General features: G+C 45.7%; 1 protein-coding gene and 2 long non-coding RNA genes across 4 annotated transcripts in view; 1 reads left to right on the top strand and 2 right to left on the bottom strand.

Moving 5' to 3' along the window:
* ARMH3 (armadillo like helical domain containing 3) overlaps positions 1 to 18,872 on the top strand; it is a 170,878-nt gene extending 152,006 nt beyond the window's left edge. The window contains exons 25-26 of one of the 2 annotated variants that reach the window (XM_029932439.1): positions 14,832 to 14,948; positions 18,615 to 18,872. In XM_029932439.1, coding sequence (XP_029788299.1) covers positions 14,832 to 14,948; positions 18,615 to 18,659 — 162 coding nt within the window. In that variant the 3' untranslated portion in view covers positions 18,660 to 18,872. Of the gene's footprint in view, positions 1 to 14,831; positions 14,949 to 17,176 lie in introns of both variants that reach the window. The other variant, XM_029932438.1, reaches the window with a different exon arrangement.
* On the bottom strand, positions 7,804 to 9,301 carry LOC115285810. Its single transcript, XR_003905705.1, has 2 exons — positions 9,234 to 9,301; positions 7,804 to 7,993 (listed from the first exon to the last, which is right to left on the bottom strand). It is a non-coding gene; the product is annotated as an uncharacterized LOC115285810 (long non-coding RNA).
* LOC115285809 lies at positions 15,962 to 17,350 on the bottom strand. Its single transcript, XR_003905704.1, has 2 exons — positions 17,157 to 17,350; positions 15,962 to 16,515 (listed from the first exon to the last, which is right to left on the bottom strand). It is a non-coding gene; the product is annotated as an uncharacterized LOC115285809 (long non-coding RNA).
* Positions 18,873 to 19,415: the final 543 nt, after the last annotated feature.

Raw genomic sequence — 19,415 nt, 5'->3', positions numbered from 1 at the left:
AGGCTTAACTGACTGAGCCACCCAGGCGCCCCTATTAAAACATTTTTTTAAACATTTTACTTTATATTTGAGAGAGAGAACACAAGGAGGGGAAGGACAGAGAGATAGAGACAGAATCTGAAGCAAGTTCCAGGCTATGAGCTTTAGCACAGGGCCCAACACGGGCTCAAACACACAAGCAGTGAGATCATGACCTGAGCCAACTCTGACACTCAACCTATTGAACCATCCAAGTGTCCCTAATGTTTGTTTATTTTTGAGAGACAATGAGTCAGAGAGAGAGCAAGTGGGATAGGGGCAGAGAGAAAGAGGAACAGAGGATCCGAAATGGGTTCTGCACGGACAGCAGAGGGCTTGATGGAGGGCTAGAACTTGGAAACTGCGAGATATGACCTAAGCCGAAGTCAGACGCTTAACTGACTGAGCCACCCAGGTGCCCCTTGGGGATTTTTCAGATAAATTTCTGTTATTAATTTCTTTTTTTAATACAGTTTTTTAATATTTATTTTTGAGAGAAAGAGAGTGTGAGCCGGGGGAGGGACTGAGAGGGTGACACAGAATCTGAAGCAGGCTCTGTGAGCTGTCAGCACAGAACCAGATGCAGGGCTCAAACTCACTGACTGCGAGATCATGACCTGAGCCAAAGTCGGTTGCTCAGTCCACTGAGCCACCCAGGTGCCCCTTTTTATTAATTTCTTATTTAATTCTTTGGTAGATCAAAAATATACTCTATCTGACTGATTTCAGTCCTTCTAAATTTATTGAGATTTGTTTTATGGTGTGGCATATGATCTATCTTGTTGAATGTTCCTGTGTGCATTTTTTTATTTTTGAGAGACTGTGCACATGTTGGGGAGGGAGCAGAGGGGCAAAGGGAGGAAAGGAGGGAGGGAGGGAAAGAGAGAGAATCTTAAGCAGACTCTGTGTTCAGCACAGAGCCAAGCTTGGGGTTTGATCTCACAACCCTGGAATCATAATTTGAACCCAAATCAAGATTTAGGTGCTTAACCAGCTGAGGCACCCAGGCTCCCCAATTCTGTGTGCATTTTAAAATAATGTATACTCCGCTGTTGTTCAATAGAATTTTCTATAATGACTTTTAGTCAGTTTGATTGGCAGTGCTTAAATCTTTCCTCACTGATTTTCAGTCTAATTGTTTTATCAGTTATGAGGAGTATTGATACTTACAGCTGTAATAGTAGCTTGTTTCTTCCTTTAGTTCTTTCAGTTATGCTTCCTCCAGAATTTTGAAGCTCTCTTGTTAGGTACACACACACACACACACACACACACACACACACACACACACATGTATGTATATATAATTGTCCCTTTATCATTACCAAATTTCTCTCTTTACTCCTGATAATATTCCTTGCTTTGAGGTCTCCTTTTTCAGATGTTAATATAGTAATTCTACTTTAATTAGTGTCTTCAGAAGCATGTTTTTGTCTATCTTTTCACTTTCAGCCTGTGTCTTTATATGAATTTATTTTATTTTATTAAGTTTATTTACTTACTTTGAGAGAGAGAGAGAAAGAGAGAGAATACCAACCAGGCTCCGTACTGAGGGTACAGAGCCGATGTGGAACTTGAATTCGTGGAACCGTGAGATCATGACCTGAGCCAAATTTAGGTGAATTTCTTTTATTTATTTACTTTTTAATATTTTTAAAAGTATATTTATTTTTGAGGGAGAGAGAGTGGCAGAGGGACAGAGAGCGAGGGAGACACAGAATCCGAAGCAGGCTCCAGGCTCTGAGCTGTCAGCACAGAACCCAACACGGGGCTTGAACTCACGAACGGTGAGTTCTTGACCCAAGCTGAAGTCGGGTGCTTAACCGACTGAACCACCCAGGTGCCCCTAGGTGAATTTCTTTTAGACAAACCATAGTTGGGTCTTAATTTTGTGTCCAATCTGACAATCTCTGTCTTTTAATTGAAATGTCACATTTATTTATCAATATAGCTGAGTTAAAATCTGCTGTCTTGCTTTTTTTTCTTTTTCTCTCTCCTGTTCTTTATTCGTTGTCTTCTTTTCTGCCTTCTTTTGGATTAACTAGATATCTTTTAGTAATACATTTTATGTCCACTCCTGACTTTTTTAGCTATACGTCTTCATTTTATTTTTTAGTGGTTGCTCTTTAACCTATCACAATGTACCTTCAAAATAATGTCCTATGACTTCATATAACATGTAATAACCTTGCAGTCATATATTTCTATTTGTCCCCTCCTGTCCTTTGTACTAGTGTTGTCATACATTTTTCTTCTAGGGTTTATACATTTCACAATACATTGCTACTATTATTATTTTTATTTAAACAAGAGAAAATCAAGTTCAATAGTGGACAGAAGTATATGGAGGAGCCCACCCAGACATGGAAATTCCCCCATTACTATTATTTCTTGCTTTAAAGAGTCAATTGTATTTTTCCTCATTTTTAAATATATGTAGTATTTTGTCTTTATCAGTGTATTTACCATTCCTTCATTCCTATTTATAGATCCAAATAATGTAATTTTCCTTCTGCCCAAAGGACTTCTTTTAACATCTCTTGTAGTGCAGGACTGTTGGCAATACATCCTCTCAGATTGTTTGCTTGAAAAGGTCTTTATTTCACCCTCATTTCTGAAGGATGTGTTTGCTGGAAATAGAATTCTAGGTTAACAGTAAGTTTGGGGGGGGGCACAGATAGCATTTTATTGTTTTCTGGTTTGTATAATTTCTGACAAGAAAAATATATACAGAAAGAACAAAAAGAATTCACAATGTATTTCCCCCCCTCTGCCTGCTTTTAATATTCTCTAACACTAATTTTCAGCAATTTTATTGTGGTGTGCATTATATCTCCCATTTTGCCCCTTATTATGTTCATGGATGTTTTAAAATACTTGAACATATTTATAATAGCTCTTTTAATGACCTTGCTTTTAATTCCGTTATCTCATTTCTGCATCTGTTTCTTTTGGTTATGAGTCGCATTTGTCTGTTTTTTACATTTCTGGTAATTTCTTATTGGATACTAGGCATTGTGAATGTTACGTAGTTGAGTGCTAGATTTTGTTGTCTTTTTTAAACAGTGTTGGACTTTGTTCAGGAAGACAGGTAAATGCTTTCTGGAACAGCATGGTCCATTTGACACTTCCTTGATTTTGCCATGAGCCCCTCCCCCGCAGTTTTATTGAGATACAGTTGCCATACACTACTTATAAGTTTAAGGTGTACAGCATCATGACATGACTTGCATATATTATGAAATGATTACCACAGTAAGTTTAGTCAACATCCATCTCATATAGGTACCTAAGAAAGGGCAAAAATGTTTTTTCCTTGTGATGAGAACTCTTAGGATTCACTCTTAACAACTTTCAAATACGCCATACAGCCGTATTGCCTCTAGTCAACCTGTGTACATTACATCACTGGTACCTATTTATTTTTTAACTGGAAGTTTGTAACTTTTGACCAAATTCATACATGAAATTTCTTTATAGTCTTTGTTTGAATAGGTTCAGAGTAGCCTTTACTCTAGGGCTAGAGTTCTGTTACTGAGGGGTGACTGCTCTGCGGTCTCCCAGAATACCCTGGGTATTCCACAGGCGCTTTTCGCTCTGGTGGGTCAAAATTCAAACACCTCTCAGCCGTGTGAGTCTACAGATTCTCAGTCTTTTTTTTGGTCTGATCTGATTGAGTTTTACCCTATACGTGCAATTCTTAGTATCAGCAACAGATTCAGAGGAACACTATGCAAATTTCTGAAGCTCTTTTCTTTGCCTCCCTGCCGCCTCTGGTAGGCTGCCTCCAAGTTCTAAGTGCCTCAGCCTCCTGAAATCCAGGTGTCTCTTTAGCCCGGCCAGACCTTCATGCTCACCTTCACCTCTCTGGATACCTGTCTTACACGCCCTATTATTCAGTGTCTGAATAGAGTTATGTCTTTCGTATTTCTCAGTTACTCCATCATGACTGAAAGTGGAAGTCCTGAACTACTTTTAAAAATTGCAGTATACCCAGAGTTACATGATTTTTTAAAATTTCACTCACTTTTCAGAGAACCGTCCCTTGCGTTAACTATTCTTATATATTGTCTCATTTTACTTACTTCTTTTCCTTCCTCTTCTGTCAGTCACTAGAAGAGAGAGTCTTGAATAGATATTAGAAACAATATATATAGTAAGCATTTTAATATTACTTTTAATATAATCCACTAAAAGTTATCTCTTGCCTTTCCCCGTTTCCCCTTCTATTCTTGGGCCCACATCCCAGCCTTGCACTGATAGTTTACACAGGCTCACCATCAAATCTCTCAAACCAGCATGGAAAATTGAAACGTGAATCTCTTGTATAGCTGGTATTTTGTCCTTCTAACTGTGTGCTTGATCACTGTTCCTTTTAGGCCATGTCTAGATGGACAAGCTTTGTCTTATCTAAGAGAAGGTTAAGCAGACAGTGTCTTAAGGAACTAAACCCTGTCCTCTCCAGGTACTAGTTTAGTCTTGGAGCCCCTGAACCTAATTGTTTCTTCTCATCTTCTGAGATGCAAATCTGTTGGTTACTGTATGCAAAGAAGTGCTAAAAATAACTCAGTAAGACTTTGAACCTGGCTGTTCAAAGATCACAGTGTGTATCTGCCTAGATTGTTTTGGACAGTTACCTAATGAGTACCCTGCACAGTTGAGCTGAATTCGTGTAGCTGAAATCCATTGCTAAATTGAACACACGTCGAAAAGACATTTTAGAATGGCCCAAACCTGATTTCTGAGAAATTAAAACTGTAGATTGTGCGTTTGGGAAGTAAAGTGACATTCTTCCCTAGCCTTTTAACCTTTTGCCCATCTTTTGTGCAGGATTTATTTTCTCAGCATCAGGGCTGAACCTGAGTAGTCTGTCCCTCACGTGATAGGACCTGGCGGAGCCTAAGCTGTCAGTGCCCGTCACAGACCTGTCAGAACTCATGGCCGTCGCTGTGGCTATTGTCTCTGGGGCCCTGCTCCACTGGTGGACAATTTTGTACTTAGAATTAACGGATGCAGTGATGTAAAGTGGAGGAAGTGGTGGACAAAATCGAAGAGATCTTGGATTCCTTATTTTCTCTGTTTTGAAAGGTGTGACACTGTTTTAGCGGGGCCACTCATTCCTTGGTCATTTTTGCAGCTGATTCCAAATCACACTCAGCACTGCTGGCTCCAGCCCGTGCCTTACGTCTGTGGGTGTGTCCTTCTGCTGTGGTTTATCTTGAGTCCCCATTTTGCTTATTAGCTCCTTAAGGGCAGGACTTGGCTCTGAGGGCTTAGAAGCCTATCCGAGGAGTGGGGAGAGCGCTGGGTGTACTGTGATGGCCTGACTCTAATCTTACTGTGTGACCTTGAGAAATTCCTTTCCTTTTTGGTTGGGCCCGAGTGTTACTAAATTAGTCCACAAGCATGTTGAATGTTTACTGTTTCTTTGGACTCTGTTAGGCATTGTGGAAAATCTATAATGTAACTCTGGGTCTGTTCCTCAAGGGTGCTAAGAATTTTGCTGTGACGGTTTCTGCAAAGAAATCAGTGGTGGTAGTAGCACGTTTGTTTCTCCAGGAGAGGACCTGCCACTCTACCTGTCTACACCTGCTAACACAACAACTCTAAAGCAGTGTGTTCTTTCCACCATCGGAAATCCCTCTTTGAGGAGCTTGTAGAAGACACATCTCTTCCAGAAAGGGGGGGAGGAAAGAGCTTGCTAACTTATGGCAAGACTTGGAATTTCAGTTTCTAAAAAGCTGTTATTTGTGGAGTTATATTACAATGAAAGCGAAGAATAATAATAATGAAGCATTCCCCATGTATCAAGTAGTATGCTTGGCACTTTGTACCTGTTATCTTATTTAATCTGCACAACCAGCTCACTCTAAAGAACATTATTATAATCCCCATTTTACAGATGAGGAAACTAAGGCTCACCCAGCTCTACCCTGCTGGTAAGTGATAGACCTAGGAGGAGTCCAGACAGGCTGACTGTAGAGCCATACTCTTTTAAATTAACATACAGAGTTTTATATTAGTTCCAGGTGTACAAAATAGTGATCCAACAATTCCATGCATTACTCGGTGCTTGTCAAGATAAGCACACTTTTTGGGGCACCTGGGGGGCTCAGTCGGTTAAGCATCTGACGTCAGCTTAGGTCATGAAACTCGCAGTTTGTGGGTTCAAGCCCCATGTTGGGCTCTGTGCTGACAGCTCAGAGCCTGGAGCCTGCTTCAGATTCTGTGTCTCCCCCTCTCTCTGCCCCTCCCCTGCTTGCGCTCTCTCTCTCTCTCTCTCTCAAAAATAAATATTTTTTAAAATACTATAATAAATAATAAATAAGATAGATAAGTGCACTCTTCGATATCCTTCATCTGTTTCACCCACCCGCCACCACCCTTCTGGTAACCACTAGTTTGTCTTTCTAGTTAAGAATCTGCTTTTTGGTTTGTCTCTTTTTTTTTCCCCCCTTTGTTTTTTGTTTTGTTTCTTAAATTCCACATATGAGTGAAATAGAGCCATACTCCTAACTATGTTATTTTGAAAATTATTAGCTTTTATTGAAACTTTTTCAGGGTCTAAGCACAATAGACCCATAGGGACCCAGCAAGGTCTTTGCTTGGAGAACATCTTTGCGGTGCTTGTTTAGCTAGGCTTGAAGTTGGAAGACTAAATGTGGATTATGGAGGAGGAAGAATTGTCTTTTTGCTTCTTTCTCATCAGAATTCCACTTCCATGCAGTCCCGCACCAGAGCAGAGCACCACTTAACTGTGAGAGTGCCACGGTGGGTGTCCTTACACTGGTGAAATTGCAAGGTCAGGGCCTTTATTGCTTCTGGGAGAAGAGAAGGCTGTCCCTCATTGGGAGACATATCACCAGTTCTGGGGAAGATCTGCTTTGGAGAAAGTAGAGGAAAGCTAGGAGGCAAGATTAGGTCCTTCCAGGGAAAAATGAAGGATCTGACCTCTGATTTTTCAGTCTCTTGCCAAAACTTATAGAGCGTTTCAGCCCTATGACAAATTCAGAAAATGGAGCTAGGCAATACATTGAGTCAGTCATTCTCATTTTTAGAGGAAAGCGTATCTTCCTTAGAGTTTGAGGGAATTTACTGGGTAGAAGGAAAAAGGTTTCCACCTGCCTGGCTGTGAAGTGCCATGTTTGACTTCTGTTGTTCTTCCATGGACAATGAGAGGGAGCTCAGTCCGCACCTGTCACAAAAATTGCCTGCAGGGGGGCCTGGGCGGCTCAGGTGGTTAGGTGCCCCACTCTTGATTTTAGTCATGATCTCACAATTGGTCGTGGGATCTAGCCCCCCATCCCCTGCTCTGTCGGGTTCAGTGCTGAGTGTGGGGCCTGCTTGGGATTCTGTCTGTGTCCCTCCCCTGCTAGTGTGAGCACATGCATGTGTGTATACACACACTCACTCTCTCTCTCTCTCAAAAAAAAAAAAACAACAACAACTGCAGCTACTTGGCAGTTTCTCACCCATCTAACAGCCCATTTGCCGCTGACTTTTGTTGAAGACCTACTCTGCTCAGCACCATTTATTTATTTTTTTTTAATGTTTTATTTATTTTTGATACAGAGAGAGACAGAGCATGAGAGGGGGAGGGGCAGAGAGAGAAGGAGACACAGAACCAGAAGCAGGCTCCAGGCTCTGAGCTAGCTGTCAGCACAGCTGAACCCACAAACGTGAGATCTGACCTGAGCCGAAGTCGGAGGCCTAACTGACTGAGCCACCCAGGCGCCCCTCAGCACCATTTCTTTAGAGATCAGAGATTACACTGGAACAATGAACAGTTTTCAAAGGTGGCATGGAGAGCAAACCTTTTTATTCAGACCTTCTTGTGTTCTCTGAGCACGGAGACAGGTTTATCCCAAGTCTGGAGCCATTGAGAGGAATGAACTTCATTTCCCAACAACTTGCTGTTCTTTCATTATTTCTCCACCATCAGCTTGTATAATAAGCAGTATCCAGTCAACTCCCTCTAACCGATGGGAGAGAGAAGCAAAGGCAATATGTAGGCTTATGGCCACGTTTGTGGCTTCAGAACTTGATCTCTCAAGCTGTCTTTTCCTGCTTTGTGGGGAAAAAAATGGAGCAAAAAAAAAATTGTATTCTCTAACTAGTGAATAAACATCTGAAACAGAGGAAATGGCTAGTCCTTTGGGAGAGATAGATGGAGATTATCATGAAAAGTCTCTAAAAATCCTTTATCATCTTTTCTCCTTATAATTACTATATCTGTTTCAAATCATCCAGAGATTGATTTTTCTATGAGTAGGGCGTTTGGCAGGGTTAAAGCAGAAGGCTTGTAAGTGGGAACAGAGTGGTTACAATCTCTTTCAGAGAATGGAAGATTGGCCTTGTGGTATGGCATTCACTATAGAATGTATTCTGGGGTGCCTGGCTGGCTCAGTCAGTAGAGCCTGCCACTCTTGATCTCGGGGTCATAAATTCAACTCCCACATTGAACTTAGAGTTTACTTTAAAAACAAAAGGTCACATGGTAGAAGGCTTTCATCTCCAGCCACCCCAAGCCTGGAGACCACCTGATGGCTGCTGCCAAAGAAGCCCCGTTGAGAGGCACCTGGATGGCCCAACTCTTGGTTTTGGCTCAGGTTATGATCTCAGGGTTTGTGAATTCGAGCCCTGCACTGGGCTCCACTCTGTCAGCTTGGGATTCTTTCTCTGTCTCTCTCTTCCCCTCCCCTGCTTGCATACATGCTCTCCCTCTCTCTTTCAAATAAATAAACTTTACAGAAAATAATTAAGAAGTCCAGTTAAAGATTAAAGACCTTTGTATTTCAAGCTTCTCAGTGATTACTAAGCAATTAAAATAGCAACCAAAACTAGATTTTGCTGATGAGTTTGGAGGGGTCTGTACAGTTTGGGTTGTGGTTGACACCGATGACAGCAGGGCTGAGCAGCATCTCCAGCTTCTAGTGGTGGAAATTGACAAGCCCTGGAGCCCAGAGGGACCTGCGATAATGGAAACTTAACATCAAGCCAGGCTTTCACCAGGTTATAGCTCTCCACAGCTAGGGCTTCCCACCTCTTAGGAGTGAGTTTGAATTCCTTGAATGTTCTCTGAAAGATTAAGTTTAGCCTGTAAATTAAGGAATGTGCTTCAGGTTAAACTAGCCTGCCAATACTGGAAGAGCACTGGATTGGGAGTCAGAAAATTCTGTTGTCTAATCCTGGCTTTGTGTATTTGGATAACTTACAATCTTTCTCGACATCTGTTTCTTCATCTGTGAAATGAGGGCCATGGATTAGGTAGGTGATTTCAAAGGTTCCTTCCAGAACTGTAATTTCTATGGTTCTGTCACCATGGTAACATTGGTGAAAGGAGGTAAGGTTGCCTTCCATACCACTGTTCTTATATATTAATGATGACACCAGACCTCCCAGCTCCCTTCAGCCACCACATTCATCTCATTTAAATACATCAAGTATTTTCTTTTCTTTTTTTTAAAGTTTATTTATTTTGAGAGTAAGAGAGAGAGAACACACATACATGAGAGTGCAAACAGTAGAGGGGCAGAGGCAGAGGGAGAGAGAATTCTAGGAGGCTCTGCGTTGTGGGCTCAGAGTGGAGCTCAGTCCTACTAACCATGAAGTCATGACCTGAGCTGAGATCAAGAGTCTGACACTTAACTGACTGAGCCACCCAGGTACCCCTACATCAAGTACTTTCTATTTCCATTTCTTGTTTTGTTTCAGTCTCAATAGGCTTCATTCATTGGTACCTTCTGTTGGTGAGATCCTATCATTTATATTTTTATGTTTATTTTATATATTTTATCTAATCTTCATAATATTCAAAGAAAATGGTTTTATGATGACTGTTTAAAGATGAAGAAACTAAAGCTTTGGTCAAGGTCCTCTAAGTATTAAATGATGATGCCAAGATTTGACTCCAGGTTTCTGCAATTCTATAGTCTCTTTCTTAAAAAAAACCAAAAAACAAAAAAACACCTTTTTTGGGGGGCACCTGGGTGGCTCAGTCGGTTGAGCGTCCGGCTTCGGCTCAGGTCATGATCTCACAGTTTGTGGGTTCGAGCCCCGCGTCGGGCTCTGTGCTGACAGCTAGCTCAGAGCCTGGAGCCTGTTTCATATTCTGTGTCTCCCTCTCTCTCTGACCTTGCCTGCTCGCACTGTCTCTCTCTGTCTCTCAAAAATAAATAAAAAACATTAAAAAATTTTTTTAAAAAACACCTTTTTTTTTGTTTATTTACTTTGAAAAGAGAGAGAGTGTGTGTGTGCACACATGGGAGGGCCAAAGAAAGAGGTAGAGAGAATCCTGAGCAGGCTCTATGCTGTCAGAACAGATCCCTGTGCGGGGCTGGAACTCCACAAATCATGAGATCATGACCTAAGTCGGAATTGAGCATCAGATACTTAACTGACTGAGCCACCCAGGCACCCCTCTATAGCCCCCTCCTGTTTCATCCCACTGCATTCTTGATAGGTTCCATGTTAATTTCCTGTTCTCTAAAAAGCCTCTAAGTGTCTCTGTTGGCATCTTTTGGTTTCATCCTCATTTGGCAGCCTGGCTTTAGGGAAGGCCTACATGTTGCCCTGGCTGGGAGCGGGCTGGGAGCAGACTTACATACTCTCCGCAAATAGGTTATACTGTAGATGTCAGTTCAAATTGAGAAGGCAGTGAATACAAGTTTGCTCTCAGGTCACATCCTATTACTTAGTTGTCTGCTAATTCTCATTCTGGGAATTCAATCTATCAGAGATTTGAGACTAAGCAATTTTTCAGGCACAAGGCAAACCCTCTGACATCAAGATAGGATAGCCATTGCCAAAAACTTTTCCGATCATGATTCTCCTTTGCTGCTTTAGGCCAGAAATTATTTCCCAATTCACAGGCTCTGCTAAAAATATGGTGCACAGGCTACTGAATCATCTATAAGGATTCCGCCTATCATACGTGCTTGGAGAAGGGGTGTGTATGTGTTTCTGAAACCTCATCAGCAATTTTGAGCTAACTTTGTGCACTGGGATCTCTCTTCCTCCGGATCCTGATGTGGCCAAGAGCTTCACAACCTGTATTATACAAAACTGGCCTCTGTGGGCATCTCTGCTCAGCTTTTCTTTAGTATAACCTATATCTCCTTGCAGCACCCCAAGACTGTTAGGCAGTGGGTACTGGACATTCTCTGATTTCTGGCTGCTACATTGCTGGTTACACTGAGGATAGTGGGGTTGTTATGGAAAACCTGCTTTCATATGGAATAGAGAAATTAGGTTTCTTCTTCACCAGAATCTAATGAAGAGGTGCAAGGCCCTAGCTCCTGGTTTATGGTTAGAACTATCTGGAGATAAGAACTACCAAATGCCTATTGTTGCCAGAAATAACTTTTCTTTATAAAATTAGTAAGCACTTATTGACTATTCCTTATGTGCAAGACATTGGACAGTCACCTCATGTCATCCTTATATCAGCTTTATAAGGTTATAATCTAAGTAGAATAAGAAAAGTGAGGCTCAGGGAGATTAAGTGATGTATATAAGTTTACATAGCTTGCTAGTGGTTGACCTGGGACCAAAATGTCTCTCTAACCTTAAAGTCTTTGTCAAGTGCTTTTCGTCCAGAGACTCCAGGGAAGGGGTTTAGGTTCGAATCTCACTTCCTAGTTTGTTCTTCTCTTGCCTGAGGCAAAGTATTTTAAGGCAAAGAAGAGGACATAGGATCTTTGAAACTGAGGCCATTTGTGTCTTCCACTTAAATCCAGAAGATGTTCCTTTGTGGTAAATAATTATTTATGTGCATAGGCTCTTTGGGTTAGTTTGAAATAGGTAAGTACTTCCTGGGCTGTGAAGACGGTTACTCTTGAGTCCCAGGAGCTGTCCAGGTACCTGTATACCCATCGGGATGATAGTGTTCCTATCAGTTGTATGTTACTTTTAGGAACCAAAATGTTTATTCCATGTCCTTTTAGGAAGGTGAGTTCAAATTGCAGTATATATAGAGAGATGGGCTGAGGCTCCAAAAGCTTAGGTAAATTGTCTGAGATCCATAGACAATTTCAGATCCCAGTTCAGTTCTCTTTCTATTCAGTCCCTTGCCAGCACCCAGGCTCCTGTCTACTGAGGGCCATACGTGGGGGTGTAAGGACTCCTTAGAGAACATGTGGCTTGTCAGTGCTTTTCTGACTTTGAACCTGCCTGGAGCTGAGGTGGTAGGCATGGTTCTAGGAAGCCTACAAGCCCAGCAGCTGATGAAAGAAGGTGGGCTTGCACTTGGGAAATAGACTGTTTGTTACCTGATAGACTGGGAAGGGACCTCAGTCTAGGAGGTACCTTTGGAGTGGCCAGGAAGCCAGACACTGAGGCTGCAAATTATAAAACCTAAGGTCTTTAGACACAAGCACTCTGGGAGATGGTCTTCTGCCTCATTGCTGCCCTCTGCCACGTCCCAGCTTTCTGTGGAGTGTGAGGCCCAAATGAGACATGTTCCTAAAGTCTGAAGCTCCAGAAAGCAAAGTCACAGAACAGGAAGAAGCCCTAATGTTCCAAAGTCCCAAATGGGCTGAAGTCCAGATGTGAACTTAGACTATCTTCTTCTCTTGGAAATCTAAGAGAGGTGATGAGGGCAGGAGATGGAGGCTGGGTGAACTGAAGGGCAACTTGCCCCTGAATAAAAAGGAGAGAAAAGAAGTAAGGGCTGGATAAGAGGAGAGTTGAGATCAAGCACTAAGTCCAGTCAGACCTTTGGTTTCCTTCCAAGGAGCTGATAGCTCAAAGGCCGCCTCTGTTTTGCCTTCCTTTAAAAAACAGAACTGAGTTCTTCTGCCAAAAGCCAACTTTGTTGGGAATGAAAAATACCTGTTTTTAGACCTTCCACTTGGCCATGGCAAAAGGAGAAAGCCGGGTGATCAAGGCAGCATTGTCTGAGGCCTGAGGCTCTCAGGATTTAGCATCTCCGACATGCTGCACCTTCTTCTCAGAATTGTCTTTAGCATGGTATTTGTCTTACCTGATACCCCTTAGGGAAGACTGAGCCCAGGATGCTGGCTCACGGGCATTGCTAAGTCTGCCCAGAGTTCAGTGTTAGAGAAAGCGTGTAATATCCTGTTCTGCCTGGTTGTGGGGGCCCAATTCCATCTTGGAGTTTTGCTTTTTTGGGGGGTTTGAGCCATTCACTTCTGAGCCAAGACCTTGGCAATAGATATTTCAGCTACAAGCACAGCCCACATGCCTGAGAGGGCTGGATTAGTTTGTGAGTGACGGCCATTGCTGAGTACGGGTCCTCCTGCTGACAGGGCTGACAAATGGAATTAGGAGCAAAGGAGCCAGCCCACAACAGGGTCTTTGGGACATAACCAGGCAGAGTAACCTTGAGGAGCTGAGTGTCTGGAGGAAAGGAGACTGAGCCTGGAGCCTAGGCCAGACCTTTGCCCAAGCTGTCCCTTCCCCCCAGACTCGAGGAAACAAGCCTCCTTGTGTTCTCCGTCTGTACGCTCCCCTCAGAATTTCTTGGCAAGCAGAAGTGTTTCCTACCAAGTGACATGTACCCTGGCACAGACTGAATTGGTGAGAACCACCCAGAGGTACTTCTGTACCCCCTCAGGAGGCCATCCTCAGCCCCTCTGACCGGTCCTGATTCTAGCTTATTCCCTTCATCCTGCCCTACCTTCTTTCTGTTAGAAGTAAGCCTTGAGGCGCCAGGGTGGCTCAGTTAAGGGTCTGACTCTTAGTCTCAACTCAAGTCATGATCTCACTGTTTGGGAGATCAAGTCCCAAGTTGGGCTCTGTGTTGACAGAACAGAGCTCGTTTAGGCTTCTCTTTCACTCTCTCTGTCTCCCTCAATCTCTCTCTCTCTCAAAATAAATAAACTTAAAAAAAAAAAAAAAGAACTAAGCCTCACTCATTCTTCCCAAACTCCTTACTGAGCTGGGAGCTCTCCATGATGTCATAGACTTCCCTCCCTCATCAGGTCAAGTTGCAAAATAGCAACCACCCAGATTACCACAGTGAACAGTCATTCCATCTCCTGATCTCTCCTTTCTGCCCAGCTGATTCTAACTCGAATGTGGTGTCTTTCCCCCTGACTGTCCCTGGCTTTGATTCATGGTCTCACCAACTGAAGTCACATCAGAACTTCCTTTTGGAAGCACAGAGATCTAAGGCTCCTGGAGTCAGTGGAGGTCTGAATCCACCCCACCCCCAAAGAAAGTTAGAGGAAGGAGAGACGCCTCATCAGAATAAAAGATGCACTTGGGCTCTAGCTTAGTCAAAGAAGTGTGCCTTATATCCCAAGGCTGGGAGGCCCAGAAGTTCGATCCAGGCAGTGGATAGGAAGACTGAGTTGGCATTGAGAGATGAAAACAAGCGGCAGATGGTGCTGAGGAACATCCCGGGACTGAAGAAATGTGGTTCCCAGGAAGGGAAAAGGAAGGAGATATTGGCAAAATCTTACTTAGCAACTGTGACAACCTGGCCAAAGAAAGCTGCGGGATATGGCTGAGAACACATGTATGATTTGGGGATGCTGCTGAGCCGAGGCACTCACTGTTCTGTTACCTCTTCTCATGCTCTTTCACCACACCCAGAGTAAACAGCCTTGGTGGCCAGGCTGGATGGGTCAGGAAAAGCCAGGAATAGAAGAGATTAGAAAATGGTCCCTGAAACCTGAGAAATTGTTCTGCGGCCAGGCTTTTTTCTGGGTAATAAGTAGTAAGCATGGTCTCTTGGAGGTGTTGACCCAGATTGACTCCAACCCAGCAGGGCAGTAGGAGGGGCCAGGGGTCCAAGTGACTTAGGGTTTGAATGGCCTAAGTCCTGCCTGGCCTTTGACCCCTTGCAGGTGCTGGAGGTGGTGCGAGCCAACTATGACACACTCACGCTGAAGCTGCAGGATGGCCTGGACCAGTACGAGCGCTACTCGGAGCAGCACAAGGAAGCTGCCTTTTTCAAGGAGCTGGTGAGTCTGCCCTGTCTCTACCCCGGCTGGGTCTCCTAAGGGCCCTTTCCCAGCCAGTGCGTTGTACTGTGCAGGTGGGCATCTAAGGGAACAATCACAGTCTGCCAAAGACTGATGAAATAAGACTTGAGGAGTCTGCTGGGATTGGGTGTGTGACGTCTCCTGAAGCAGTCCAGGGCCAGGCAGTGAGAGGAGATATTCCCCAGGGTGCTGGTGCCAGGCGGGGAAGTGTGAGAAGCCTGAGGCGGCATTGCCCATCTCTCTTCTGCAGCCATGGAGACGGCCCCTGCACAGCTCCAGCTGGGCCTGGGGTTTGACGTGTGTTCCCAGTGGCAGCTCTGGCTCATTACTCCTTATCCTGTCTTCCAAACCGCTAATGAGAGTCATTGATTCTTCTCCTACTTATGCAATCACTTCTTCCTAAATTCCTACCTGGCTCCTGGTCTCAGTGCCCTCCCAATCTAGTTCTCCAGTCTTCACTCTTCACCCCTAGATCCCCCTTTCCCATCACTCAGCTTCCTGCAGCCCCCACCTTTGGCCACCTGGAGCCAGTGAGCATTTGCTCTGCCTCCTGCTCCGCCTCCCAGTCAGCCCTGCCATAGAACTGGGCTCTGCCTGTTGATGGTCTGTCTCCTGCCCGGTGCTCAGAGCTGCTCTCAGAAAAGCAAAGCCTGCCAGTCTCAGTCCTGCCGCGCCACCAGCCTGGCTGTGCATGAACATCGTGGCTGGGGCCTGAGACCAGAACACACTGTGCCTCCTTCCCATGGCCTCAGCCCTCCCACTGCTGGGGCAGAACTCACCTCAGCCCAGCTCTTACTTCCCCACACCGCTAAGTTTGTGATGACGGTGCTGGGTTATAGATTATCTGTCTTATGCTAAATACAGCCCTACTCTGTCCCGGACATGAGAATCCTGAGATTTTGGACTTCACGAGAGTGAGGGACATCTGCTCTGGAAGTGAGTGAGTTGGGAGCAGGGAAGCCAGTAATATAAAGAGATAGCAGAGTCGAGTGTATTTATGGGGTCAGGTATATTTGTGGCCAGTCTTACATTGTTGCGGGGGGGATTGATAGGGCCCAGTCTTCACAAGGAGAGTAAGTCATTGGAGAAGAAAAGGTTGTGGAGGACTTAGGGGAACTCTCTGCCTCTGCCCCTTTGGTACTAGCCTCTCCCTGACTCACTTCTCTTTCTACCTGTTCCTTTGGCACCAGGGAGCGAAGAGGGGCTGGTTGGGCTTGGAGCTAATGAGCGTGAGCCGCCCACTGTTGGCCCTGCTGCCCTTGCCTCTGCCTCCTGCCCGATGGCTTCATTATGTTCCCCGTCGCTAAGCAGAAACTGAAGGAAAGCTCCCTGGTCTTTGGGGCCCAGGATAGATACGCACGCTTTTTCTCCTCCTTCCCCAACTTGGTCTCTCATACAGCATTCACTTCAGTTTCCCATGAACAGCACTCCTTCCAGAGTATGCTGGATTCCTCCTAGAACCCACTCACAGAGTTGGGCCCTTCGACCCCTTCTCCACAGTCCTTTCCCCGCTGACACAGGCTGCACTCCCTGCAGGGGTCTCCATCTGTGGGGAGGAAGCATGTGGGCAGTCGTGGGGTCACAGCAGGGATATGCCCCAGACTTCCCTTTAAAGCAGGGGGGCTTCTCTGTGCTCTGGGAAGAGTGCCAGACTGGGAGTTAAGAAACCCGGGTCCTGCTTCCAAGCCTGGGCCTCACAAGCTGGGTGACCTGCTCCTGGTCATTGTCCTCCAGGGGTCATCCTCCTGCCATCAATGCTAGACAGGCACTGTGTCTCCAGGTGTTCTTTCCAAGCCAGGAAAGTGGATAAATAGAGTGAGGAGATCAGAAATGCATTCTCTGGCCTCACTTTCTCCTCTATCAGACCACTGACCAGACCATTCCCCCTCTGCAAGGCTGAGGCAAGAACAGAGGCCTACCCTGAGCCTCCTTCCCTGCCTGTGCTTGCTTCTGCCTCTTCAGGTGCCCTCTTGCTCTTCTCACATCCGTCTCTCACCCCTGCTTTTCTTCCACCTGTCAGCTTATCTGGAACTATTGGCTCACTTGCCTGTAGGGATGATAGCTGTTAAGGGTTCATTTCCTGAGAGGAACTGCTAGCTTGGCATCTTGGACTTGTCCCTCAGGCACTGCCCTCTGTTGTTTGTAACCAACTCTCTCCTTGTTTTCTCTCTGCCTGTGCCCTCTTACCTTCCCCAACCCTTTCCCAGGTTCGATCCATTAGCACCAATGTCAGGAGAAACCTGGCCTTCCACACCCTCAGCCAGGAAGTCCTGCTCAAGGAGTTCTCCACCATCTCCTGAGGCCACACGTGTCTGAGCAGCTGCCGACTGCCCTTACCCCCAAGGCTCCCGGGCTGGAGGGGGCTGCGGGGAGAAGGGCTGTCACCTAGGTTGGAGAATAACAGAGACTGAGTTCTGTTGGTGAAGGCCGCGCTTCAGTGGAGCTGGATGGCAGGGGCCAGGAGGGGCAAATCAGGGGTACTCTTACTTGGGGAGGGACTGGGTGGGCACAGGGAGAAGCCTTCAAGAGTGTGGGGACTTCCAGCATGGGCTCCCTGGATACTCCTCATATTTTCAACTGAAATTACAAGCTGTGGCTGCTGACTGCCTTTCAGGGGCTGTTGGGGCGAGTCTTATGGCGCGGCCAGCATCCCGAGGGGCTGTGGCTCTCTGAGGCTTCTGAAAACAGACTAACTCTCAGATGTAGTTGGAGCCAATTCTGCTTTCTTTGGGTCGCGGGCCGAGCTGAGCTTGAAGTCTGTGTCCCCTGCCCCTGGAGGCACACTGTCCAGTTGTGAGGGCCCTTAGCTCATCTCAAGGTAGGGTAGAACGGAGGACCTTTTTCTACCTTCCCCATCTGGGAGACTGGAGATTAGAATCTGCCCAATGCCCTGCTGTCCAGCACCACTTTCTGGATTTGATTCTTGGCACCAAGAGTGCCTGTTAGCTTTCCCCTGCCTTCGAACCCATTGACTCATCAGCACTATAGGGTCACAACCTGAGCTTTTAATTTTCAACCTGGTTTAAACTGTCTTTAGGGTGTGTGTGTGAAATAAACATTGACAGGTTTTCTGGAGCCCTCAGGTGCCTACTTTGCTGGTTCCCTTTCCAGCAGCCTCCCGGCCTCCCGGCCTCCCGAGTCACCTTCTCCTCTGGGAGCCTCTCCTGCCTCTGCTGAGCTCCCTCCGTGGGTTCCGCCCCCTCACCCGGCTGTTGTTTACATCCAGCCTGCCTAAGAATTTCCTCTAGGGAGGAGTCTGTTCCTGCTGTGGTCTGGTGCCTGGAAGGGAGAGAGCCTGCTGGGGGCAGGGTGCCCTCCATCTGAAAGGGACCATTCTGTCTACCTGTGTCTGGGCAGAGCCACAGGCAAGTCTCCTGGCCTTTGGGAAGTTGGCCCGTGGTTCCTCCTCTGGACAGGCTCCACGGAACTACTGTAGGCTTTCCCGACCCCACAGCTGCCTTCAAAGTAGCTGCTGGTCCGAGATGTGCCCCCACCCCCCACCCCCTAAAGCACTTTCTAAAGCCCTCAGGCTGGCGGGGAACAAGCAGCATAAGAAGACACTGGGAGTAAGTGCATGAAACCAGCAGTGAGAGCAGGGCTGGGACCTCCCTGGCTTCTGTTCCACTTAGCTTCAAATCTCTGTAGGACACTCGCCTTCCCTGGGCACCAGAGTTCCGGCTCCAGCGTTGAGCAGATACGCACTAGTTCCAGAGCATCCACCAGCAGGCTGCCATGAAGAGATGCAGATTCCTAAGAGATCAGGAGCTGGGTCATCTGATCACCAGATGGGTAGCTCAGCCTGGGGCATTTAGTGCTCTCCACAGTGATAAACCCCGGAGGAGCTGGAGCTGGAAGCTGGTAGCAAGTTGAAGTTATTAAAAATGGATTTGTATGGGACAGTCATTTAGTGTCTTTTGTTTGTTTTTCTTCACCTCTGTTACTCTGAACTCACTTCCCAAAGACGGGGTTAAGGCATCTCCCAGGTGCTGCTCCCAGCTGGCTAGGGGACCCTTGCCCATCCTTACTCTCCTCCTAAGTCTTCTGGGCCTGTTAGCCACTTAGGTTCAGACAGGTGTAGCCTCCCTTGCCTTCCATTGTAAAAGCCCATCTCTTGGCCCATTTACATGTACCTATTCTGAGAACTCCGAAGGGGAGTCCCATCATCTCCTAGCATTCAGCCACAAAAGGAGCTGCCCATGCTCTGTCCATGTCCCAGCGGCTATGCTGTGTCTGTGAAGGATCTTCCGGAGCCGGGGGAAAGCTAGAAGGAGGGCATTGCTCCCAAAGACAATCCTTCTTTTAGCTGCTTGTCCCCCCTCTCATGCCTGAACTCCTTCCACAACTCCTGCTGAGTTAATTGAATCAAGTGCTTGGAAATTAAATCCGACTGAAGACATTAAACATTCTGGGGTCACTGAGCTTTCAGCCTCAGTAGGTCATTCCTCC

Source organism: Suricata suricatta, chromosome 2 (genome assembly GCF_006229205.1).
Source record: "Suricata suricatta isolate VVHF042 chromosome 2, meerkat_22Aug2017_6uvM2_HiC, whole genome shotgun sequence".
NCBI classification, from domain to species: Eukaryota; Metazoa; Chordata; class Mammalia; order Carnivora; family Herpestidae; genus Suricata; species Suricata suricatta.
Note: the sequence above shows the minus strand (reverse complement) of the source record. Positions and strands in the feature narration are given on the sequence as shown.